Source organism: Nelumbo lutea, chromosome 2 (assembly GCF_056320005.1).
Source record: "Nelumbo lutea isolate HS-2025 chromosome 2, American lotus-T2T, whole genome shotgun sequence".
NCBI classification, from domain to species: domain Eukaryota; kingdom Viridiplantae; phylum Streptophyta; class Magnoliopsida; order Proteales; family Nelumbonaceae; genus Nelumbo; species Nelumbo lutea.
Window position 1 is genome coordinate 69,185,959 of NC_142685.1, and position 26,569 is coordinate 69,212,527.

A 26,569-nucleotide genomic window follows, 5' to 3' on the forward strand; every position below is an offset into this window, starting at 1 on the left:
TCGGTAGGTGCGGCTCGCTCTGCGAACTATTCTGCAGGTCGCACTAGCTCGAGGTCGTCTGCTACCTTGGCCTTTCCTTTGAGGGCGACTACGTAGCACTTGCGAGACTCAAGCTGATCGCCTCGTGTTACTCTGACTCCAAAGTCTGTAGGGAACTTCATCGCCAGGTGGTAGGTGGAGACTATTGCTCGTAAGGCGTGGGTGAAGGGCCGACCCACTATTGCGTTGTACGGGGAGGGGGTCATGACCACCAGGAACTCATGATTGAGCCTTACTAGACTAGGCCAGGTGCCGATCTCCACAGGTATCGTGACTCTCCCTAAAGGCTTGACCTCCTCACCGCTGAATCCCACAAGTGGAGTGTTTGCGGGCTTCAGGACGCTTTCCTGGAGTTGTAGCTGATCGAATGCCGCCTTGAAGAGAATGTCTGTCGAGTTGCCCGAGTCGACTAGGACGCGCCTGACCTCGAAGTCGTTAATCTTGCAGGGTCTAGGTCAGGTATCTACAGGCAAGTGTCATTAAACCGCTTGACGTAGTTCCGAATGGACTCTCCTTCCCTCTAGACTATTCTAAGGAGGCTTTCTTGGGTCCTCAGGCACCTTTTACTGGTGATGAAGTGGGAGGTGAAGACTTGTATGAACTGCGCCCAACTCCTTATTGAACCTGGGGCGAGGTTTAGGTACCAAGTGCGGGCTACTCCTTTGAAAGTGGTGGAAAAGGCCACGCACATGCAAGACTCGCTCAATCTGGCCAAATGCATTTGGGACTGAAAGGCATCCACATGGTCATTGGGATTGAAGGATCCATCATACTTGTCCAGCGGGGGGAGCTTGAAGTCCCTTGGCATGGAGACAGCAAAGAGCTCTGGTGACAGAGGGGAGGGAACTGAAATAAGCGGTGTAGCTTTTACCTCGCCCGAACTTACCTCTACCTTGCCTCTGAGCTCGGGCAGGTCGCGGGTGGCAGTTCGGCGAGCTTGGCGATGCCTTCGCTGCTTCATAAGCCAGCTCGGTGTTGGTTCTACTGGCCTCGGTATTACTAAGCTTGATGGGCCTAGGGAAAAGCTCGGATGGTTGTCGGTAGTTGCAAACAGAGGGACCTTGTTCCAGGTCATCGGCCAGCACTTCGAACCAGTTTTTGGCAAGCGAAGGTTCGAACTGCGAACGCTGAGGTGATACTGGCCTAACCGACTAGGAAGCCCCCGACCTAACTGTAGGCTGCGAGGCGAGGGTAGGGGGTCTTTCCTTCCTTCCATGGGACAATATCGAGGTCTCTCCTTGGCGGGAAGGGAGTTCACTTCGGCGGTGAGGCTAGGTTGGCTGTGCAGTTGGATGCCGAGGAGGGAGTGAAGGAAATTGTTGCTGATACTGGTATTGGGACACTTGGTGCAGGAATTGCTGCTGGTGGAACTGGAGTTGCTGGAACTGTTGCATCTGAGCATGCATGGCTCGCATGCACTACATCAGATCCTCAAGTTGACCTTGGCTGTCCACCAGAGGGAGGATGGTGGGTTCAACGAAGGTTGTTCCGACTGCAAATGCAATGGAACAGTCATAGGTGCCACCGTCTGAGGCACATTCAAACTTGGAACCCGTCCACAGAGAGGGGGATGGTGAACTGCCCGATGCAGACGATGGGCAACTGGGGTTGTTCCTCATGGGTGTTCCGGCGTCCGGCGCTGCTGGAGGAAGCCATAGGTGTCAGTAATGCTGCTGAGTTCTTTGAAGAGAGTTGCACAAAAGTTAGAGGAAAGCCTTTTGAAGCGTTTCCACAGGCGGTGCCAAATGATGCAGCACGATCTGGTTGAGACTTGGCTCCTGGTTGTGACGGACGGCACCTGAGAGTTAAGAGTGCTAAAAGTGCTAGCTTCAATACATTTGTTTCGTGAGGGTTGGGGTCTTCTTATACCGGAGCTCAGTCACATCAGGCGTAACCGCCACTGCCCTAGCCGTTACTGTTAGGACTGAGGTGGCAGGTGCAGGTTGTTGTAGGGTATAGACTCGTCAGGCGTGCCATGCTTTTCGGAGATGGCAGGCATGACACCGCCTGGCCAGAGATGTGGGCACTGCCACCAGATCTGGCAGGTACAGATGTCGGGCGAATCTTCCCTGCAGGCTGCCGAACTACTTTGCACTAAACCACCTGAGGCTGGGTTGCCTTGCACCGAGGTGCCGAGGTATGCCGAGGTGCTCGCACTGGAAGCGAGCCTTGAGCAAGTATGAACAGGAGTTCTGACGATGTTGCCTCTAGGTGTTTCTCCCTCGGGGCACTTAGCCAAAAGCTGGGGTGCTCCCTTCTTCGGAAGGGAGAGCTCGGGTCCCTTCGGAGGGAGCTCGGGGTGCTCCATCTTCAGGCTTGGGGCGGGCTGGGCCTCGCTTCTCGGTGAGCTGCCACACCCGCCGAGTCGTTTGGTCGGGCCTCGGTGAGCTTGTTGCGTCGAGTTGCGGCCAGGCTATCGCGCTGAATTGTCACTTATGCCAGGTCATGTCCACGTGTCCCCGTGCTACAAGGTCGGGCCAAAACACCCTACATCAATACCTAAGCCCAAGATTGGAAATTTGTTTGCTTAATGCAAGATTGAGCTTGGTTCCAATATATATAGAATTCCTAAATGCATCTCAACCCAATGAGGCTCAGGATAATAGTACAAATGCAAAAATTATTTAATAGATCACGTGGAGACCCCTTACCTGTTTTAAAAATTAACTTTGATGCTTATAGAGGAAGAGGAGGGGTAGAGAGAGAGAAAAGGGAGCTACAATTGGGTGTAGTGTAATAAACATGCTTAGGGAAATTGTCCATTGGAGAGACAAGTTTGTTGATTTGATACCTATATTGGTTTGAAGAAGCTCTAGCTACAAGGGAAGCTCATCTTTTGGATGTGGAGGAGGTGGGAGTAACAATAGTGTGTTGGATTGAAGGCAACTCGAAGGCTGCCATAAACTATTTAAGTAGAAAGAGAACTCCTCCGTGGGGCATTATGAATGTTACGAGAGATTGTTTCTAATTATCACTCATGTTTGGAGCTTGGATGTGAGGCACACTCATGAGTAGGAATGGCAATGGGGTGGGGCACGCCCTCCATGTTCCAAAATCCCTTACCCCATCATTGCCCAATCCTTAGTGGTGGGTGGGCTTGGGGCAATGCACCCCTGCCTTGCTAGGAATGGGGAATCTTTGAATTTTCTCCACTTGAGGGAATCATCTAAAAAAGCATCAAAGTTTGGGGTATTTTAAAAATAAGATTGTGAAAATTTAGGGGTATTTTAAAATTTTACCATAAGGATCGAGATGGATTCGGGGAATTATATATAAACCCCATCCCTTGGTTTAGGGAAAAAATATTTTCCCATCCCTATTTAAGATTGGGGAAAACCCACCCCATTCGGGGTGGGGTGGAGTGGTGTGGGCAAGGCCTTGATTTTATAAGAAAAGTTGCCAAAACTACTTATGAGTGATAGGAGACAAATCGAGTGGCCAATTAGATTACAAATGAACAAAAAAAAAAAAACCATTTGGTACAAATTTTTTCATTGGAAGTGAGTTGCAAAGATAGAGTTGTTGTGGTTGAGTACCTATGTTTTGAAGAAGCTACTCTAAATAGCTTCATATTACAATTGTGTTTCTTTTGTTCATGGCATAGTGGCATTCTTGTGTGGGGTCCAGTTCGGAACACCAGAACAAACTGTATCTTGAAAGCCCTCCCAAATCGGTACTAAGGTTACACTTGTTTAAGGTGTAAATTCAATTTTACACTGATGGAAAGCATGACCCCGGTTTAGTGATCAATGGGGAATGAAACCGGGATGTCTTGGAATTTTACGCTCATGTTGTTTGGTTGTCACTGTGTAAAAGTGAAATGCTTTCCCATGCACTCCTTTGCTATGAAACTCTCTCTATTGTTGAACCTAATTGTGTTGTCGAACCCAGTTGAATTCCAAAATACCTAAATAAAAGGCTTCTGGTAACAAATCGCAGCTCTCAAAGATGGGCCGCCCCAAATGGTTGTGACTTATAATAGAAGGAGAGAAGAAAAGAAAAACACATAGATACCCATGTAGGTGTGAATAACCAAGATAAACCCCCGGAAGGAATTTCAATTTCCCTTTTGCTTTTGTTTGAGTTTGTTTTACATCATGTGTTTATTTTCTTTCATTTGTGCATTTTAGAAGTTGCATCCAAGTAGCAGAAATGAACCAGACGTTTCGACAACTTCATTGGCGGCCACCATTGGAAGTAGGTGTAGACTCAATGAAACCCCCGCTTTCAACATCTTGAGGTAAGGAAAGGTAGACACGAGGTGGGCCACCACTGACGATAGGAGCAAAACGAAGCAACCCCCCAAAGGAATTTTTTTCTAGGGAAAATCTATGATGCAGAAAAGATATGGTATAGGAAGAGTTTTGACCAATCAAGACCCACCCATGAATTTTGATAAATAACACTTTATGATTCCAATTGTGTTATGGACGCCTTCCTCGGGAAGACGTACCATCGCCGCCGGCAGCAACAGGCCCCGGGCCCACCGCCAGTAGCAGTAAGGATTCAATGATGCTCATCCTACCTAGTTCGGCAATAGCAGCCTTATCTAGATTAGATTAGCTCATTTTGCTTGTTCTTATCTTATTGTTCTTATCTCTTATCTTATCTTGTTAATAGCTTATCAGATTAGGATTAGCTTAGCTTATCTTATCTTGTTAGTAGCTTATCAGATTAGGATTAGCATATCTTATCCTTAGCAAGATAAAACTGAAAGTCTCCCTATTCAGCAAGGAGACTCCCTTTGATTATGACTCTTGTAATCTCCTATTTAAGGAGACCCCATTATTGAATGAGATATCAAATTATTCAGTCAAGAGTGAGTTAGGAGAGTTGGTGATCTCTTATACAAATCACCGAAGGTGCCAAGATAGGTTCATCACGAGCAGGAAGGAATAAGGGAAAACAGGAGGTTTTCCCCGTGGGCCGACCCATGACGAGATCCTATTCCCGGGCCCTCAACAAATTGACTGGTCAGAAGTTTTTCAGATATCATATCTTTTCCATATCATAGTCGAACCCTTTTTTCTATGTCCAATTTATGGGTCTTGGTAATGCAATTGTTGCTTCCGGCCAAACATTCGAGCAGAAATTGTGTTCATGTTTGTAAGAAATTGTGTTTTACACCAATCCTCTCCACCGGCTCTAAACCTGATTTCTCTATTTTAATTCCCAACATTGCCATCAAATTGATTATTCTCAACTGGTGCGATAATTCTAGCATTGAACGACCTAAATCATGGAGTATGCCAACGTAGAGAAGCTTGTTCGATAGCGGAGGAGAAGAAGGTCCACTAACAACAATGCACTTTTACACCGATTTACAAGGTATATTAAAACCTCTATCAAACGCCAGAGTTCTCATTTAGACCTCAAGGATCAGTTTGGAACAAATAGAAGTATATATTGATATAAAATAATAAAAATGTAAAATTTTGCATTCTACATAAGTCACCCCACCCAAACCCAATGGGATATCAAATCCAATCCGACCCACCAACACCCCTACTTGAAAATGGTCCCACTGGAAGACCCGTTTTACATATTTAATTGACTACCCTTGTCACAGGCCAAAGCGCGCTTTGGATTTTTGGAAAATTTTTATTTTAGAAGAACAAAATTGTAAAATGGCCCCGCATAAGATACAGTACTTGGTTGGAGATCCTTCTTATATCCCAAATCGTTCGAACTCTCTGTTCCTTTGTTCCCTCCGTCCTTGCTGCTTATGAGTCCGGACTCCAAACTCGGTCTCGGTAGCCATGGTAACATCGAACCCCGACATTTCTTCGTTGGCTGATCGAACTACCGGATTCCGACATTGCTGCAGTGCTGCCTGAAACGAAGAGGAGGAAGAGAGAGCAAGCCATAGGCGTCAGTTCAGTATGAGACCAAAACCCTAACTCACATATAAATTGTTAGCTTTGATTATAGCATATTAACTTCCCCAGATCTGACCTCTTATAATGGGCTTGGACCGTTCGATTTTTTTTTTTTTTGTAGGTTCGACGTATTCAGATTTCAGAGAGTGAGAGAGAGGGGGGAAGGGTATTATTCTTTCCAGCCATTTGGTTATTCTTTCTTTCTTTTAATTTTGCGGTTCTTTGGTTATGTTTTCATTTTTTATGAATTGAGCTAGTGAAGCAGATTTGTAGTCTCCTGTTACTGAGTTCTTTGCTAGCATTGAATTTCTCTTGAAATGCGTTTTTTTAATGTTGGTTTGGTGCATTTTCCTTGGATTTCTCCGTTATTTCTGAATTCAAAACTGTATTAATTTAGTTTTATAGTAATCTGAGCTGGCTACACAAATTGATTTCGCTTTCATATTTTGTTATTTCACACTTCACGAGTTCTCCTCCTTGTTTTATCAACTCTTTTTCTCCGAACTTCCTTTTCCCCATTGCATTCCAGACTAGTGTTGTGTGCTTTGTTATCGAGTTCGTTAGGTTAGCTTTAAGGTGGTCGTTGTTGGTAAGACAGGAACAGTGGGGGTATTACGTGTTAGTGGGTTCTGTGGGATAGTCGAGTGATATATCAAGACAAGAAGAGTTTTCGAGGAGGCCAAACACCCTCGAAGTGCAGGGGTCTTATCCCAATAATCTCCCTTTCTTTTTCTTCATCTTTTTTTTTTTTAAACTTTTTTGCCCTTTTCTGTTTATTTGGAAAGACACTTAACAGATGGTATTAAAGCCTACAAGGCTACAATCCATTAGCTGTAATAAGAGACAAAGGATCTATCGGAAAAGGTAAAAGAAAGTGTCAGCCTTGTGTTAGAAAGCCATGGGAAACAGTACCAACCTCTCAGGCAACAATCTCAACCACTTCGAGCCATTTTACAAGAGCTTCAGAAGCTTGGAGGATGAATCTTCACATGAGGATAATGAAGGTGAAATTGAATAAATTGTAATAGTAAAAATTGTGCTATGTTTTTTAATGCTGAATGGTGCAATCATCGTAAAATGTTGGACTACCATGTCATGGTGAGAAGGGCTGTCTAGAATCTACAGTCAATCACTTTTGGTGGGCAAGACTCCAAGCCCTGCCCAGCTGCCCCAACCAAGTTGTGTACTGATCCTCATTGTGTACCAATAAAGAGAATTCCATAAAGGCTGTTTTTGATGCTGATAAAGGTGTATAAATTAGAAGAGTGTAATTAGACAGGGATTGTGTTTGAGGTGGAGCCTCATTCTTGAGGACAGGATGTTTTCTAGAGGAACAGACTGTCATATACTTGACACAGGCATGAAATAAATAAAGAAAACTAGTTTCTTAATGTTCTTGAGCCAGTTGCAATTATTGCAATAAGTTTCTTCATACAAGTATGCTTCTCATTCTCAAGAACAAGATTTTTTCTTTCAAATCTTTTTTCTAGTTTTTGGGGGGATAGGAATAGGATTAATTGGCATAAAGGGTCATAGTTTAAAGAGTCATTTTAGAGAGATTTTAGAATTTTAAAAAATTGAAGATGCAATCACGTTATTTTTCCTTCATCCTAATTTTCCAAGGGTAAAAATTCATCCCAATTCTTGGATAGCCAAGAAACTTGGAATCCAACTATTGGAGGTGGAGGTGGATTCCAAGGTGGTCTTGGTTAAGTAACAATATTTCAAGAGTGGGAGTATAAACATACAATCAGGGAAATCGAATCTTTAGCCAAGGTGGTGGGGGCAGCCTTTGTTTGGATAAGGAGAACAACAAATGGAATGGCAGATTACTTGGCCAAGCAAGGGGCAAATAAGGAACAATTGTTTTGAGTTGATTTGTAATTGGGTTGGGTGGAATCATTTTGGGTGACTGGACTTTATTCCAGCAATTGTACTCCCTTTATTTGCCATTGGATTAATGAAATCTATGTTACTTATCATTTTTTTCAAGGGTGAATAGTTCTCCTTTCTTGTGTGGCATGAGAGTGTTGTTAAAGTGCTTGTTTGGGAGGGCTAAAGCGTAGTGGCTTCTGTCTTTCCAAGGTGGGCTCAACTATGTTTGGTGAAAAAATTCGGAGAGCCCAAATCAGCTGTCAGTTAGTCATTTTTGGGCTGTGCGCTTCAATCTCTTAGAAAGCTTATTTGGAGTGCCTCAAAGTAGCTGAACGAGCTTAGCTGAATGTTCAGATTAGCCATCCCAAACGGGCGCAAAGTTATTTTATGAGTAATCCTTAATTGAGTGTCCTAATGGGTTACCCCTAGGGCCGCCTTAGGGGCTGTTTGATAAAATTGAACTGGCTGAACTGAATGACTTAACACATTGCCTTTAAATGGATAAGTCATTGAGTAGGTTTTGAGCTCCTTAATGGCTGGATGGAATGTTGCATTGATTATTATAACCCTAAATATTTTATTATATTTTTGAGAATTGCGCTGATTGTGTTATTAGGCCTTTAGTGCTATTTGTATTGGCTTGTATTTTGCTGTTGCCCATTTAGGATCCCTATAATTAATAGAATGGGGCACACGAAGAGATGCAACATTGGTGGGCCAAACTTATGCCTGGCCCAATTCAACCTGAACTGTTGTGTGAGTTGGGCTCGAGTTTGTAGGCTTAGTGTTGGGTTTGGAGTCTTTGGACTACCACGTCGACTTATTGTGAGAATCAAGCCTTTTTATTCATTTATTTAAGGTTAGACAACCATGAGTTTTGGGTGGCCATATATTTTTAATCAGAGGTGACCATTCTGAAATTTTAATAACCGATTTTCTGAACTTAAAAACCAAACCGAAACTGAACTTCTAGAAAACCAAACAAGTTGAACAGATTTTTTCCAGTTATTTTGGTTAAAACCGAAATAATGGAGGCCTGATATTCAGTTCTTTTTTTTTTTTTACTTTTTTTATAAGAAGAAGATTAAGCAACTACGGTTCAAATAGACTTGAATCTCAAAGGCCTGAAGAATTGAATACATACAAAATTAAGACTAGAACAGAGCAAACTGATGGCCAACAAGCAGCAAAATATAGAGGGAAAGTAAAAACGAAAAAGGAAAAAAGAATGAATGAAAAGGATATTACCTGAAAAAAGTGTTGTTTGCTGTAGAAGAAGGTTCAGTTCGCCAGAGATGTCTGTAAACACCTGTTGTCCTTTGAGCTTCAACAGGTTTGGTTGTGGTTAACTTGTCAACTATTAGGGCTTTAGACTTTTACTGCTTTTAGTCTTTTAGATAGGGCTGTCAACGGGTCAATTCTGGGTCGGAACCAGGTAGAACCAGTCCCGGAACCGATAAGATAACCCACGGACCCAGAACCAACCTAGACCCTTGGGACAATTGGGTCAAACCCGATGGACTTGATTATGAATTCCTTCCTTGCTTTTGTATTTGTATCAGTACCTGATTCTTAAAATTTGTAATTCAAGATGTAGACCCAGGCCTTGTGTGACGCATGTACTAAAAGTAGAATAAGTTCAGATCAGTCGGGAACTAGGAGGCTAATGGTTCCTGCTCACACCTAGTCATAGAAGTGATTTTTTTTTTCTTGTTTCTTTTCCAATTTCTGTTCTCTTTTTTCATGGTGTTCACAGTCTTATGCCTTCTTTCCCATATCAGAAAAGTTTATAAAGAATGCAATATTCATAATATCTCCATAAACAAGATGAACACCCATTAAAAATCCAACATGCAACATTTCAGTTTTTTTGACACTCAAAAAATTAATCAACATTTTAACAAAAAAAATCAAAATATTTAAATGGTGGAAGACCAAAGATTTCACAATAAAAAGTCAACATTTCAGACTTTTAGTTTGTCATTGATCATTGGGTAACAAAGGGAGTGGGATTTACTACTTACTGAGTTACTGTTGATGGATGGATGGGTGGACGGTCGCCGGATGGACAAACCAGACGGTGAGACGATGTGCTTCCAGCCGACAGGGCAGCCTCCACTCTCCTCTCCAGACGGTGAGACCACTGAGACGGACCAGTTGGCAGCCTCCGATCGATGTTCTTCAAGTTTTGATTTTCGAGTGAGAGAACTGAGAAGAGATTCAGTCTTAGAGAGAGTGACTAACTGAAATTGTGAAAGAAGAATTCTTCAGAAAGACAAAAACAAAAAAGGGTTAGCTTGTTAGGGGGGCAGCATTTTGGTCTCAAAACCCCACCGAAATGACACCTTTAGCCCTATCTTATTTAAATATGGCATAACATAAATCATATATCTATTTAATAGTGTGTGTATATATATTATATATAGGGTAAGGGTCCAAGTCAGTTCGGGACAAGGTGGACCCGGTTCCGACCTGACAGTAATCAGGATTTTTTTTAAAGACCCGTAACCGACTCATCGGGGCAAATTATGGAACAAGAACCGGTCCAATCGGTTTGGGTTCATCAGGTTTGATCTGATCCATTGACAGCCCTACTTTTAGACTTTTTGTTTTGTGTCTTTGGTCATTTCATGATTGTGTGATTTGTCAATTTGGGGGTTTGGGGCAAAGTTTTCCATTTCCTAATATGCTATTAAATACCATTAAATATTACAAATATTACGTATACACATTACACAGTACACTTAACACTTACGACGCACTTCAATACATATAAAAGTTTTTTTTTTTTTTCCAGTTAACTGAACTTCTAAAACTCATAATCGAAGCCGAGAGCTGACTTATAAAAAACCGAACTGAACTGAAACCCGAACTAACTGAAACCGAAATTTCAGTTTGGTTTTTTGGTTTTAACCGAACTATGCTCACCCCTAATTTTAATGTCATAGGCCTAAATCCTTGCCCTGATTGGTTTGGCCCTGATTACATCTCTTGTCATAGGTGCCAAGCCTAATTTGAGCCCAGACTGGTCCAACCCATTGTTGCCCCCTAGCAGAAGTTCTGTACATTAGTTGAAAATTGAAATTAGAACGAAAGTTCAGAAAGCAAAAGAGAAAAACAGATGAAGGTGGGTTGAGGACTAGACGCTAGAGGAAATAAAGAGTCTTAGAGTTGGGAAGATGGGAATTTTATCCGTGTTGTAATTAGTGGGCTTTCTGTGGACTTCTCGTCTACCCGCAACTTCTTGTTGTACATGTTCTTTTAATCTAATAAATCATTTGTGTTGCTGATAAAAAAATTATCTGGTATGTGACAAAATATATTTACAGAATGCATCAAAATAGTGATATGATACACCCAGATTGGGTGCATCATATCTGTATCCAAAGGGTCTGAGACACTAAAATACACAGGGTTTGTGGGGTTTTGAGTGTTCGGGGTGATAGAAGGCATTCTTGTTAGCCTGTTTGAGAATTATCAGGTTGATAAATTAAGAAAAAGAGTATTGGTAGTTGATATGCATGCTACCCAGTTTTTTGGTGGTTCTTGAGAAGATTCTAAATGCAGTAAGGCATTTCAGAAGTCAGAAAACCAACAGAAAGTTTGGGTTTTGAAAGTTTTCGTCAGATTGAAAGGGGATTTATTTGGGGTTGGGCCTATAAGGTAAAGAACATAAAGAAAGCTTGTAAGAGAAGTAAAGATGTTACTGTTAAAGCTACTGGAGAAGCTGAGTAATCGAACAAAGTTTTTGAGCAGTAATAAGTTGGAATCTAGTGTTCATATGTTGTTTGGGATTCTGTCATTTGTTGGGGATTTGGTGTATTTTTTGCCAAGTTGGGTAACTAGTTTGTCTTTTTGAGTTGGAGGGTTGAATGTCAAGTTTATTTTGATTGTATGCCTATTTGTATAGGTTTGGTTGAATGTCAAGTTTAGAATCTCTCTCTCTCTCTCTCTCTCTCTCTCTCTCCTTACAAGTTTGTCAAATTTGAGAGCCTTGCAACCTATTTTTCTAATTATTAAAAAATTGTGCATCGCTCACATTAAAACCTGAATATTTGATATGCCATTGGATCATCACCTGATCATATTTGCTTGAAATGCTGTTCCATGGTTATCCATGCAATATTTCGAGCACTGGTCTTGTGGTCTCAGGATTTGATTTCCATGACAACTCCCAACCCCCTTTTTGGTATATCAAGAAATAAATATGGGAAAAATTGTGGATACGTTTCTTTCTTTCTTTTTTACAAGTGCCTGAGGTTTTAATTTTCTGATTGTTGTGTTAGGTTGAATGATCAATTTCCTCTGGTGAAGCAACAGATATGAGACGACAAGGACAATATGCTGATTCTGGTGTCAATTCATATGCTGCAGCACAGATGCAGCAGATGTCTGCACAAAGAATGCAACATAACCCTGCAATGAATCATTTTCCTGGACGGCCAGATGCTTTACCCAAAGAAGAAGAGCATCCGTATATGTCTTCAAAAGCTGGGGGGCAATGGCAATGGGATAGAGATGGCCCAAAAGCATCCGATCCAATGTCATCACATCTATACAATGAAGGTAATTTGCAGTACATGGGCTCTTTTGAAATTTCCCTTCAACATGTGGTTCATTTCTACTGCAAGCATAGTAAATTGTTAGGTTAATTCGCATATACATTAGTTCTTATAAATTTAATTGTTTCAGTGTCAATTTCTTATTTTTTGAATGCATTGGGCTTAATTTCATTTGTGCAGGAGCACAACTAGCAACTAAGAAGTAAGAACCACCTTCTCATGATGGCATCCATTAAAATCCCTTCTAAATTCCTTTTTTTCTTAGCATGCAATTTGCCATTCTTTCTGTGGTAAAGTTAATAATATATAATTCTTGAATTCCTTTGATGCCAAACATCCCGAAGCATTGCAATGCTAGTGCATTAAAGGTTATGATAAGGGGCAGCAAAGGAAAAAAAGTCTTTGTCATTCTCACCACTCTCTTGGCAATGGACACACATGAGAGGGGGGGGGTACTATGTGGTTCATTTTCACTGGAGTATCTGACTAGTGTTGGTCATCTTCAAAGAGGCTTCCTAACAGAATGCTTTGATTTTAGGGGTAGTGGACCATCCTAGAGAGCATTAACTTGGAAAAGGTGTATGGAATGGGTAGGCTTGTTGAGTTCGAAAAAAGAGGCAAAAGTAAAAAGTGAGTCAATTGAGTTGATAATCCAAATTCTATTATCCAATTCTTTAAGTAATTACATCCTTAGGGATATAAAAAAAATCTACCACCTCATTATTCTCATGGTCTTTAAAGCCTCTCCTAAAATCAAAATCCCAATTGATGCTCGACGGTGAGAAGGAATCAAATAAAAAATAGGCTAATTTCATATTTGGAAATAGAATAAAGTCTAGTTGTGAATTATTTTAAATCTCTTTTCTTAGAATTAACTGGGCTTAGGTCAATCTTGCCAGGGTTGGAATGGAACAAAATCTTTGAGGAACAGTACTAGTTATTGGAAAGAAGGTTTTTTTTTTAGTGGAAGAAATCAAGGAAGCGATCTTCTCTATTGATAGGTCCAAAGCAGTCCGCATGGTTTCTATATGGCTTTTTACCAAGAATTTTGGGAATTCCTAAAGTTTGAGATCTTGGAGGTCTTTGATGAATTCTTCTTAAAGGGGGAGATCCCCTTTGGAGCAAATGCAACTTTCTTTTCATTGGTACTGAAGAAGAAAGATGCATTTTCTCAAAGGGATTTTAGACCTCTTAGTCTGATTGGAAGTATCTATAAGATCATTGCAAAGGTTTTGTCTAAAAGGATCAAGCAGGTTCTACCATAAGTGATTTTTCCATTCCAAGGGGCTTTTTGGAAGGTAGGCAGATGGTAGACCAAATCCTAGTGGCGAATGAATGTGTTGTTGAGAGAAGAAAGGGCAAGAAGAAGGATTTAGTGTATAAAGTGGATCTAGAAAAAGTCTATGACCTAGTAGATTGGAGGTTTCTATTAGTAGTCCTAGAAAATTTTGGGTTTGGAGCTCGATGGAGGCTATGGTTAAAAAGGTTGTGTCAGCTTAGGCACTACTCAATTCTTATTAATGGGGTAGCAAAAGACTTTTTTCTGGCTAAGAGAGGTATAAGACAAGGGGACCCTTCATCCCCCGTCCTCTTCACCCTACCAGGTCTTGAGTAGAATGATTGTGGAGGCAGATGCACAGTGACTGTTTAGGGGTTGGAGGATTGGCAGAAATCAAGTAATTGTCTCCCATCTTTAGTTTTCTGATGACATTTGTTTTGTCAGGATATTGACCTAGACATGGTAAGAAATCTGGAATCATTGATTGTCAACTTTGTGGAAATCTCAAAATTGAGAATAAATTGGAATAAAAGTGGAATTGTCGGAATCAACTTGGAGGAAGGGGAACTTCTAAGCTTTGTGGAGGTGCTGGGTTCTGAAGTTAGGAATTGGCTTATAACCTATCCAGGACTATGACTACCCTTGGGGGAAATTTGAGACCTGATAGTTTTTGGAAGCCAGTGGTAGAGAGGTTTGCTAAGAAGCAAGACCCATGGAAAAGAAATTATCTCTCTCTAGGAGGAAGAATTACCTTGATTAGAGCTACTTTAGCAAATCTACCTATATACTTGCTGTCCACCTTGATTAGAGCTACTTTAGCAAGTCTACCTATATACTTGCTGTCCACCTTCCGTATCCCAACCAGGATTGCAAATCAACTAAAGAAATATATGAGGAATTCCTTGTAGGAACCAGGAGAGGAAAGAAAGATCATTCAGTTGACTGGGAACAGGTTTTCAAACCAAAGGAGAAAGGGGGCCTAGGATTAGGAAATATTGTCCTCAGAAACACTACTTTGTTGGGAAAGTGGCTGTGGAGATTTCCGTTCAAAAGAGACAGGTTGTGGCACAAAGTAATTGTAAACATTCATGGTCTGGAGGGTAGTGGCTGGGATGGAAAACTTAATAATCACTCAACTTCAGCTTCTCCCTGGAAAGCAATTCATGAGGTATACCGGTACCCTTCATTCATTAGCTCTCTGTTATGATGTGGGCAGGGGTGAAAACATACATTTTTGGGAAGACTTTGGATAGGTGTAACACCTTTAAAAGATCAATTTCCTGAACTCTTTGCCCACTCTAATCTCAAGGGAAAATTGGTGTCCAGATTGGGAACTTCCTGTCTTTCAGGTCTTAATTGGAACCTTGGTTTTAGAAGAGGCCTTAGGGAGAGTGAACACACTGCACCGATTAACCTACTTGACTTGTTGGAGACAACTTCTCTGGAACCAACCTTAGAAGACTCTAGAATTTGGATTGGCTCCCCTGATGGACTCTTCACGTGTTCATCTTTTTTCAAACTTTTATCCCTACCTAGTTCCTAAGGGCTGGATTTCCTGGTAAAAGAAATTTGGAGTAAGCCTATCCCACCAGAAATTCAAGCCTTCTACTGGGAAATCTTCCTTGGAAAGTTTAATACTTGTGATATGTTGCAGAAAAGGCCCTCTCGTTGCCTTTCTCCTCATATGTGCTTTTTTGTAGGGATAATGGAGAATCCCTATCCCATTTATTAATCTCCTGTTCCTTTGTTTCTCATATTTGGGAGTCTTTCTGCTCTCTTTTTTGGCTACATGTGGGACCTTGCTCAAGTGGTGGTGGACATTTTCAACCCAAGTTTCCTGACACAACTAAAGAAAACAGGGAGATTAATGTGGAAGCAACTAAGGCAGCAGCTGTTTGGGTGGTTTGGGAAGAGAGGAACAACAGAATATTCAATGGAAAGAGTAGAATTGTGGAGGAAGTAATAGAAGCCATAAAAATGAAGGTTGCATTTTGGATTAAAACCTTGGAGTGCTTTCAGAACTTCACAATTAATGATATCCTAAGGGCATGGAAGGAGGTAGCACAGTCCTCTAGAGAAAAAGAAAGAGTAAGAATGGAGTGGAAATCCCCACAAGGCAGCAAAGTAAAGTTGAACTTTGATGGAAGCTCCTTAGGCAACCCAGGTATGGCAGTAATAGGTAGAGCAATCAGAAATTCGAAGGGCAAGATATTAGCCATTTATTTAAGACCAATTGGAGCTGCTATTTCTATGAAGGCTGAATTGTTGGCTCTAATACATGGTCTCTGGTTGGCAAAACAACTGGTTTCAGACAGATGGAGGTGGAAGGGGATTAAAAAGTAGTTATTTCTTGGGCGAGATGTAACAAACATGTCCCTTGGATTCTCAAGATTACAGGGAAGTTGAAGGGATTGCAAAAGAACTAAATGCTTATTTCCAGTGGGTAAGAAAGAATGCAAATGGGCTACCTGATTCCTTGCTAAACAAGGAGTGGAGAAACAACAATTGTTTTGGGCTTCTATGTAACCTAGCAAACATTACTTGGGATGACTTGATGGTCATCAGACTACTGTTATCTTATAATTAATTCATACAATAAATTTCTTGCTGATAAAAAAAAAAACTAGAATAAAGTCTATGGAACTGAACACACAAGGGCCCCTCTTCCCAATTATTTATTCCTGCCCTACAACAGGGTCATACCTGATGCATATGAGAAATAGAGGGTAGATTGTCTCACTGAATTTTTACAAGCATCTAAGTGTTGCCTTCCAGAAGGGCTAGAGTCCAAACCATCATAGTTGTCAAGGCGTCGGCGACTAGGTGCCCTTAGCTGGGCGCCTCACCCAAATGCCTTGACTTTTAGCAACTAGGTGCCTGCCTAGGAGACAAAAATGACAAGGCGGGTGCCTTTTATAATATCATTGATATTGCTGTATCTTATTAATGTATGTATTAATACATTTTATTATATGATATATTTCAACTATACTTTGTTTTTATGTTTCACTATTGAAATTTAAAAGGTCAAAGGGTTTTGAGAGAAAAAGAAAGAAAGAGGAAAGAAAGAATAGAATTGAGATTCTGATTTTTTTTTTCTATTCTCTCTCTCTCTCTATAGTTAAATAAAACAGAAACTCCATCCTGTGTTTTTTCTATTTTTCTTTTCATCTTGAGTATTTATCATATAAAGTTAATAACCTTCTTTAGCTGCTAATTGATATGAAATTTCTCTATTAAATCCTTTTTATAGTAGTCTTATTTTTGAAAATAATGAAATTAACATATGTAAAAGATTTTTATCTTTTAGATGTGATGATTTGCCACATTTTTAGAGAAACTTTAATGTCCTTAATAAAGAGAATTGCTATTTTTACAATTACTATACATGGTGAATGGTATATAAAACTATGGAACTAGCCAAAAATTAGTTTTTATATTATAAAATTTTTATTTCCTAGGCAACTAGGCACCCCAGTGTCGCCCAGAATCGCCTAGACACCTTGGAAACTATGCAAACCATCTTGTAATGCTATTGTCCTCATTTGCCCTATCACCTAGCACCCATCCATCATTCTCTTACACACACCCTTTATGTTTATATGAGCCAGGCTTCCTTTGTATAGAGCGAGGGGCAAGGCTTCACGTCCCCCCCTTCAAGGTTTTCTACATATCAATAAAGTTTCGGTGGCCACCCCTCCACCGGGAGTAAATTTTGGGGCTAAAAAAAAAGCTGTTAGTTGTTAGGTCTACACAGTAGAACTGAACCGGACAAACTGATTATGTCGGTTCTGGTTCTGTGGTTTGTGTCCCTATAATTAATTGGGTTGGGTCCAGTTCTTGATGTTCTGAACTGAGTAAGACCCAAACATATAAAGATCTACTGGTTTTCTTGTAATTTTTGTTATATTTTGTGTAAAAGGGTAAATCTCATGGCCAGTATGTAAGATGATTTTGGTTAAGAACACTTATTTTATCAGTATCTGAACATTTTACTATTTACTATCATTTTTACTAAGGTTATATTTTCAAATATGAAGTTCCCAGTTGTTATTATCATAGGTAATTATAGCTGTCAAGTGTAATTGGGTCTACTCGGGCCAGACCCGATTATCCTGATTAATTATTGGTTGGATCTGGGTCTATTTTAATGAACTGTTTATTAATCAGTCTGGGACTGGTCCACCTTGTCCCAAACAAGACCCAACCCATTGACAACTCTATTACAAGGTGATCCATCATAACATCCTCTAGTTCCCATTAGAAAGTCTAATAATTTGTTCAATTATTTTAGTTACTTTTCAGGTTAAAAATACAAGTATGCTGGTAAATTTGCAAAGTGACTTTGACAATGACTTTATCATTAATTATGTTCTCTGTCTTTCTAGTTGACTTTATACTATTTAGGAAAAGAGAGTCTGATGACTTTGTTTACAATTTTGCAAGTCCCACTATAATTTAGGAAAAATAAGTTGGTGGGCTTTATCTAATTTATAGTAGTAATTAAAGGTTCTCCCAAGTACCAACCTAGCGGATGATCTGTCCTGTGAGAAATATGCAAACATTAATCAAACTAAATTTTCAAGCAGAAACTGATTTATCAGCATCTTCTTTCTATTTTTTGATGGAAGAACATTTTAAAATTCAACCAGTGCAAGCAATGAAATTCCATCATGAATAATGTCTTTAGTGCTTGACCTTTCAGGATATGTTTTACATTGATTAGAAATGAGGTAGCATAAGAAGGTTTTCTTGATGTGCCTTAGCTTGATGGGTGCTGTTAATGTTGGGTCCTGACTTTCCAAGTTTTGAGCAACAGATACCTTGCCCTGAGCAAATTATGCTGTTTTGCTTGCTAAATGTGTGTTTGAGAATCTTGAGATGTTATTTTAATGTATGATAAGGTTGAGAATCTTGAGATGCAATTTGAAACATGTTTTGAAATGTAGGTCAAGGGGGTGATGCATCTAGATCTTTCTACCAGGGCCAGAGGTCAGACCCAAAACTGGGTTTAGAGAAACAAGCTAACATAGACTCCAGAGGCCAGCTCCTTGAGCAAGATATGGAAGTTGGGTATGAAGACAACCCTTTACCACAAACATTTGAGGCACTTGAACAGAAATTCAACGATGAAATCATGAAGTTAACCAAGGAACAAAATGATGCAGAAGATGTAGAAAATGCAAGGCATAGAGAGGTGAGTTTATTGGGGTAATTCCCTCTAGCAACATGGAATCTCAGGGGAAAAGTTTGTAAATATCTATTATATTTATTTTCTTGATAGTAAAATGTAAATGTATTAAGCAAGGTGCCAACCAGCTGGTCGGTAAGGTCTCCTGCTGGTTTTAGTGGAGACTTGGGATTGAATACCGCCTGCACCTGGGTTGGGGGATGGGCTACCCCTGTTGTGTAGCCCTTCAAAAGATTAAAAAAATGTAAATGTATTAAAAACCCCAAAAAAACAACACATTCCACAACTTTCATAACAAAACATTTCATAAACAACAGCTAAACATCATCATATACAGTATCCAAAGTAGATTAAGGGGTCAACTTGATAACAGATGAAGTTGCCGAAAGACTTGTTGCTTTGTCTTTTGGTTGTTAAAATAATTAAATAAATAAAATTTCAAGGGTATAGTGACCTACCAGACTTCATTTTCAGCCATTAAGGAGCACACTACCTCACTGATAAAAAAAAAAAACTTATGAAAGACAAAGCAATAGACTTTTCAGTTCAGCTTCTTTAGCTGTTATCAAATGGCCCCTAACAAGTAACAAACACTCCATTATCACAGAGCTAGTGAGTCATAATCCTTCTAGAAGATTATTGGTTTGCCAATTTCCCATTAAAAATATGTTTATCTTTCCTTCCAAATTGCCCAAAAAATAGCAAATGGAATTATACTCCAAATTATTTATGCCTTTTTCTTCCAGTAAAACATGTCCATGAAGAAAAAAATTCTATACTGCCAACTGAAGACAAATCAGTAGAAAAATCTTCTTGGGCAACGTTTGGCTGCACAGATGTATGACTAGTAATGTGAAGGTTGTCCTTCAGACCTTCCTTTCGTAGACTTTTTAAACTTTTTACAAGCACTAGCCCAGAATGGTCACTTTTCATTCTAGAGAACACTTTGGTAATGTGGAGCAAACACTGATTCTTGGAACCCTTTACCTTTTTAAGTAGTAAATAGTAACTAGACTAATCATCACAGATTCATTGTTAGTTGATTTTTTTATTAGTATTCATTGTTGCATTGTTGGTTGATTTTGAAAAAAAATACATTATTTGTTGATTTTGAAAAAAACTGAAACTGTTAGAACCTGTCTTGAGAACTTTGGTTCCCAATCCTACATCTGCTAGAATGCAGACCCAACCTTGCAATATCAATCTAAAAACTTACCCCTAACCCAGTCACCCACATCACTGTTTTTTGGGTTGTAAAATAAGCATATTATTAAAAGAAAAAAGAAGGATACAAGCCTATCCAAAAAAAAAAAAAAGAAAAAAGAAGAATACAAATCAGGAAGTCACCAGAGAAATTTATGTTGTGCTTGTATCTGCAAACCTATGCTCACATTCTTGAATGGTCAAAACCCCTTTCTCCTCTAAAATGCCAGCTACACCAACCATCTTAACAGTAGATGCAGCTTCACAATAAGTCTGATTAGAAGGTTTCCCCCAAGAATGCTGCCATGAACAAAAATGCATCCTCGACGCTCTTTGAAATATCTAATAGCTAAGTAATATAATAAATCTAATATTGTAGATATGCTTTTGCAGCAGCTATCACAATGAAGATCAGATAAAATGACATCAATCTGGGCTTGTACTACCTAATCAGTTTCAGATGAAGGAACATCCCTATGATGTTGCTGCTAATGTTAAGACAATAACCATATCCAACATCAAACCTTGCAAGTTCACCATAAACCTCTTTTCCACTTTCAAGCTCCAGATTTTACTCTGAGTTATTCTTTTTCATCAGTGACTGATAAAATTTTATTAATGGTATCGGAAAATTACAATATAGATTTATAGACCACTAGATATATAGATCAGTCACCCACTATGAGAGCTAGCCTCAGTTAGCCTTCTTACCAATACAAATTGGAACTGCTTAGTTCAGATTTATAGGTTCCAATTTGTTTTGGTAAGAAGGCTAACTGAGGCTAGCTCTCATAGTGGGTGACTGATCAATTTATAGGTTCCCAATACAAATCCCTTTCTGTTAATTTCTAGCTTGACTAAACCATCAGTCATTCTATTTGCAGATCTAGGCATCCAAAAGTCATTCTATTTGGCTTCTTAGAGTTGGGCAAAGCGACAGTTCGGATAACTCCAGTGGGTCGACGTGTTTGTGTTGGCGAGCTTGGAGTAAAGGAAAGGGAGTTTTGGCTGAGGAGGTGTTTGGTTGGGGAGATTGAAGAGGAATTTCTCTAGTCGAAGGATTTGCAACTTCAGGTTTCGAGATTGTGGAACTGCAGTACAGAACCGGAGTTCAGGCAGTTAGCAGGTGGCCGTGTTCTAGAATCAGAACTTGAGGTTATCTGGTTGGTGGGAAAGAGATTGTTCCGGCTCAGAGGAAGAGCCTTAACACTCTTTCGGTGGGATCCGGGATTGGAGAAGGAAAAAGCTGTGTGGTAGGGCTGTTCACGGGTAGGGTTGGGTTGGTTTACTGAGGTTTTTCCAACTGACCAGACCTGGTCGGGTTACCTGAGATGGAAACCGAAACCAACCCAGTGTTAAGCAAAACTGACCTGGTCGGTTTGAGTCGGGTTGGGTCTTCGGCTCTAAGTTCATCCATGCCCCTCATGGCCACCTAGTTTTCTGGAAATATATTTAAAACTGCAATATGTATTTTAGAAATATATATATATGTATGTATGTATGTATGTATATATATATATAAACAAAAATATACATACAAATATATTGGAATATATATTTTCTGGAAATATATATATGACATATTTCATAATATATATTTTTTAGATATAGATATTGGAATATATATTTTCAGATATTTCAATTTTTAGTTAAGTTGGAACTAAGTCGGTTTGGTTCGGGTCGGTTTCAGTTTTCACACAAGAAAACTGAAACCGACCCGAACCATCGGTTTATGAATTTGTACAACCTGAAACCGACTGGTGCTGATGAAAACCCGACTGACTCGGGTTGGGTCGGTCTAGGTTGGTCGGTTTGGTCGGTTTGGTCGGGTTGGGCCTTCTTATGAACAACCCTACTGTGTGGGGATCCCAACGGTGGCGAGTATGGGTTTTGGGCTCCCACTCCATGCCTGGAGCTTGGAAATGTTTAGGGAGCTCGGAAACGCCGTGGGTGGCTTTGCCAGTGTGGTAGAGGATAACCTCCGTTGGACAGACATTGAAGCAGTGAGGTTGCTGATATGGGCAGAAGTCTCGCACGAGATACTAAAATCTTTAACGTTGGAAAATTTGGGGGAAGTTTTTGTGGAAGGGCCAGAGTCGTTAGTAGTGAAACTGAGGAGACCCATTAGGTGGTTAGCAATGGAAGAAGAGGAAAATAGTTGGGATTCCAACCCGCATCCATATACTATGTCCATCTCTGGGAGAAAGTCATTCCCTGCTCCGACATGTGAGACTAGTGTTGGGGGTGAGGGTGGGTGTTCCCTCAGGGGCAGGGTTTTAGAGGTTCTCCCCAAGCGGAAACACCATTAAATGAGGAGAAATAGAAAGAAGTAGCGGGTTCGAGCGCGGGGTATTGGTACAGAGGAAAAGGGAAGGGAGACTGTTGGTTCCAGTGCCTTTAGTTTCTAAAACAGAGGTTTGCGCCCCAAGTCAATTAGAAACAGGAGGCGGGATTCCTTTGTTGTTGCTGGCTCCGGATGGAATCTCATTAGATATGGTGCATCGGGGTAAGGGTGCCAGTGAATCCAAGAACAACAAAGGTTTCAGTTCAAGACTGGGGTGATTCAATTTTCAAAAGTCTTTTGAGTGTGTTCAGTGAGCAGGGAAGCCTCAAATTTTGATTCGCGACCTGGATCTTGGGCTGACCTTTATGGGTCAACCCAATCACGATTGTTATGCTGCCCAATGATCATGCTCATGGGCTGGGCCTGCCTCGGGCTGCTCTAAAGCCCAAATTGCCGATGGGCTCTCAAGGGCTTGTCCCTTTGAGTTCCATTTGGCATAGATTTGAGGCTATCAAAGATACTGCATGTAGAGGTAGCAGTTGTGAAGTTCAGACCAGTAACAACACCATTGCAAAATCCGTGCTTACCAATTTGTTAGATAGGTTTTCAATCTCCACAAGCTCTCCGGCCACAAGAGATCCCCTTAATGATGGGGCTCTCGGGTGAGTGAACCCCTATCGGAAGTTCAAGAAGAGGATGTTGTACTGACACAGGTGGGCATTGATGAGCAGGTGGAAAAAACGGTGTTCTTTGGGAAGTTTCTTGGGGTGTCTATCCTAGGGGACCAAGAAACCAGCGTCCGAGGTTGGCTTAAAGATAAGTTTTCTGAGGAGTTGAAGACTCACCCCTCTAGGGTTGATCCTTCTCTCGAGACTGATACAGAAGTGGGGTCAGAAAGCTCGTGGTCGGACTACATGTCTGATTTTTCATCATTTCCATTCGGGGTTAGAAAGTCAAGTTGCTGATAGATTGCTATGACCTTCCGGTTGCTGATCCTCCTTCCTGTGGGACTCGTAGTGCTAGAGGGAGAGGTAGAAGAGGCAGAGGCAGAAGGATTTAGTGTCCGCTAGCGAGTTTTTGCTTTGTCATGGTTCAGGGGATGTTTTTGGGCCTCTGTAGGTAGGTTAGCTGAGGTCTCTAGGTTGGGGTGCTGTTTGTGGGAGGTCTTGTTCTTGCATTCTCAGGCCCACTCGTTTGTTTTGTTGGAGTGGCTTGTGGGATCTGTTTTGCCCTTGTTTTTTTTTTCTTTTTGTTTTCGTGTACGTCTTGTATACTCTGTTTTCTTTTTAATAAATTTACCTTATCTTCTCAAAAAAAAAAAAAAGTATGTACCTCTCAATTCAGTTGCCAGATCTCGCACAATTCAGCTTTTTTACAACCATGCCTTGGAAGAGAGGCAGGGTATTATGGTGATGCACAAGGGTGGCTGTACTGTGAAAATATGGGAGGTAGAAAATGCAAGAATCTTCAAGGAAACAACATAGGGAATGGAATAAGTGTTTGACACTTGACAGCATTGTAATTAAAATATTGCATTGGGCAAAGACCAAGGAAATGTTTGGCCCTTTCTCCATGGATGGAATTCTAGAGTGTGCCAATGGATTGCATGCATCCTCATCTACATCTAGGTCTCTGCCATAGTCACCCTGGTCTCCACCTAGGCCCAGCTGCTTTAACTTTGATTTGTGGTTAAGGAATTCAGGTTTGGCTGGTATAGGTGGAATGATTATAGACCATAATAGGGCTATTTTGGCTCTAAATTCAGGTCTAGTGGGACAAGGAGACTCAGTGAAACTAGAATTATTGGCTACCCTACAAGGGTTAAGAATTTTCAAGCAACTAACCTTGAGAAACATTGTGGTGGAAGGGGACTCAAAGATAGTGGTAAGTTGAGAAGAAATTTAAAGAATATGGCAATACAGGAATGACATGAGGGAGATAAAACAATTGCCAAGGGATCTAACTTCTTGATTTTGCTGGGTAAGAAGATTAGCTAATGGTACGGCTGATTCATTAGCTAAGCAGGGTGTGAGAAGGGAGAGATTGTATTAGGCACAGTTGTATAGTGTAGTGTAGTGGAGCTCCCTCTTCCATCGATGTGGAGGTCTCCTGTGCCAACTAACAGCTTAAATTTTTATAGTAGACGTACTTGGTTGCTTTCTAGAGGCTATATGTGGGAAAAACTTACTACTGGATGCATCTTATGCCGTGCAGTAGTAAAAGTTTGGGGGCGCCACACCCTTTAGATTTGGAAATATGTGTTTGGAAACCCCAAAGTTCATTTAACAAATAAAAGTTGTGGGAGGAGAGTGAAATCAATGCAAGGAATAGAAGGTGAGATTTACCAAGAAACTGAAGAGATTGAAAGAAAGGATCAAAGAATGGAACAAACAAGAATTTGGGAGATTAGAAGAATCATGGAAAGAATTGCTATAGGGATTTCGATCAGAAGGGTGGAGTCTAAAAGTGGAATTCGAAGGAATTTTGAGGAAGGAAGAAATTTCATTCATTGAGGCAAAAATTGAGATGTAAATGGCTCCTAGAGGGAGATAGCATCACAAAGTTCTTTCACTCTTTGGGAGGAGGAAATTGTTAAGAGCTTAGTGGATCATTTTAAGTCAATCTTTGCTACCTTAGCAGAAAGACACCTTGATGTGGTCCTATGGAGGATTTGGAATGGAATAGAGCGCCTGAAACCCAAGTAGCCCTTTTAGAAAGGAATTTTAGTGTGGTTTGAGTGTGGAAGAGGTTCATGAAGAAGTATTTGCAATGGAAAGATTTAAAGCTTCGGGTCTTGACAGCTTTTCTATGGCATTATCAAGATTTTTGTAATCTTGTTGCTGGCAACATGATATCATGGATGAGTAAAAAATAGTCTGGTCGTAACTTGTACGTTTAGTGTTTATAGAGCTATAGCACAGGGTATATATTAGAGCTGTTGTAGATCTTCTGTTTGGAGAACTAGGAATAAGGATGGAATGGAGCAACCATTGATGTTATATTGTAATAATAGGGCCACAATAAATATAGCCTATAATCTTGTCCCGCATGTCAAGACCAAGCGTGTAGAAGTGAATTGACATTTTATTTATGAAAGGGTGACTTCCGGTGAAGTTTGTCTACCTTATTTCACTTCCAACATACAGTTAGCAGAAAGTTCTGTGAAGAATAAGCTGGAGATGACTCAAGGCACTTAGGGGGGGGGGGAGGGAGCATTGAGATTTCAGTTTTCTGCCCGTTTCCAATTATTCTTTGTTTATTTTCTTCATTTCTAGTTGCTGATTTCTTTATTTCTTTATTTTTGTGATGGCTCAAAAGCTGCTGATTTCTTTACCTGTGCTACTGTATATTTTACTCTTTATTTGTGGGGCAGGCAGGGGGTATTTGAGGATTGTACACTTTAATTTGAATAAAATCAAGTGGGTGTCAGATGGACCTTTTTGCTCCCTTACTAAGTTACTATTTCTTCTCTTGCTATTGCTCTCTTATTTGTTGCTGTTTTAGATTTATTTGTCCAATTTTAGATCAAGGTATCATCTATGTACATGATCTTATCATAACTTTTCAACGTTTGCTTATGGTTGTGTAATTGTCTACTTTTGTGTAGTTTTGTTAATGTTTTGTGGTGTTTGGTTTTTTCAGAGAATAAGTGAGATAAATTCTCAATATCAGGAAAAATTGACATCACTTCGGGCCCGCCATGCCAGTCGCAGAGATGAGTTTCTTCGTAGAGAATCACAAGCACGGCAGCAGCAGTATCAGCAAGCAGGAATGAGTCACTATCAGAACAACACGGGCCCAAGTGACCCACAAGGGTATGGTGGCTCTGTTGCTGCAGCTGGAGAACCACATGGGTCCTATGGAATGGGTCAATTCGACTCCTACAGAGAACGGGCCCAACTCCTTGGGGGTGCCAGAGGTCATGGATTTGAGTCAAGGGGTCCTTATCCTGGGGGTCGTGCTTACAACACTGGTGGTCGCTATTACTGATTAATTTTGTTCTCCCCCTTTCTGTTTAGCCGAGCTTCTCTGGGACTTCAGTGCCTCTGATGAAATATAGGGACTTCTTTTCACTGTTCTTGATTCATCTGGTAATTACAACTTCAGAAGCTGTTTTTAATTTAGTTCCGCATGTATTTGCTCCTTTTACTGCTTACTGTAACCCCCCCTCACCTCCATCCCTGCATCTACAAAAGAAAAAAAAAATTAAAAAAAGAAAGAAAAAGGTTGCACTTTTTCTTGCTGTTTGATCTGAAA

The 26,569-nt window shown here is 40.5% G+C and overlaps 1 protein-coding gene across 7 annotated transcripts; it reads left to right on the top strand.

Annotated features, from left to right (window-relative positions):
- The first annotated feature begins 5,613 nt into the window (after positions 1 to 5,613).
- On the top strand, positions 5,614 to 26,569 carry LOC148871398 (ubiquitin carboxyl-terminal hydrolase). 7 transcript variants are annotated; one of them, XM_088969728.1, is made up of 5 exons: positions 5,614 to 5,919; positions 6,040 to 6,084; positions 12,080 to 12,359; positions 18,584 to 18,831; positions 25,955 to 26,569. In XM_088969728.1, exons 3-5 carry the CDS (start codon positions 12,116 to 12,118, stop codon positions 26,300 to 26,302), a joined length of 840 nt encoding a protein of 279 aa, XP_088825854.1. In that variant the 5' UTR covers positions 5,614 to 5,919; positions 6,040 to 6,084; positions 12,080 to 12,115; the 3' UTR covers positions 26,303 to 26,569. The 7 variants fall into 7 exon arrangements, with proteins under 7 accessions (XP_088825854.1, XP_088825859.1, XP_088825855.1 ...); XM_088969733.1 differs by having other exon boundaries at positions 5,675 to 5,919; positions 12,168 to 12,359; XM_088969731.1 differs by having other exon boundaries at positions 5,712 to 5,919; positions 12,114 to 12,359.

What these genes read in the sequence shown, in the direction of transcription:
- LOC148871398 (XM_088969728.1), top strand. Translation starts at nt 12,116, where the DNA reads ATGAGACGACAAGGACAATATGCTGATTCTGGTGTCAATTCATATGCT. An exon ending in ATCACATCTATACAATGAAG is followed by an intron (nt 12,360 to 18,583) that starts GTAATTTGCAGT and finishes TTTGAAATGTAG; the next exon opens with GTCAAGGGGGTGATGCATCT. An exon ending in AAAATGCAAGGCATAGAGAG is followed by an intron (nt 18,832 to 25,954) that starts GTGAGTTTATTG and finishes TGGTTTTTTCAG; the next exon opens with AGAATAAGTGAGATAAATTC.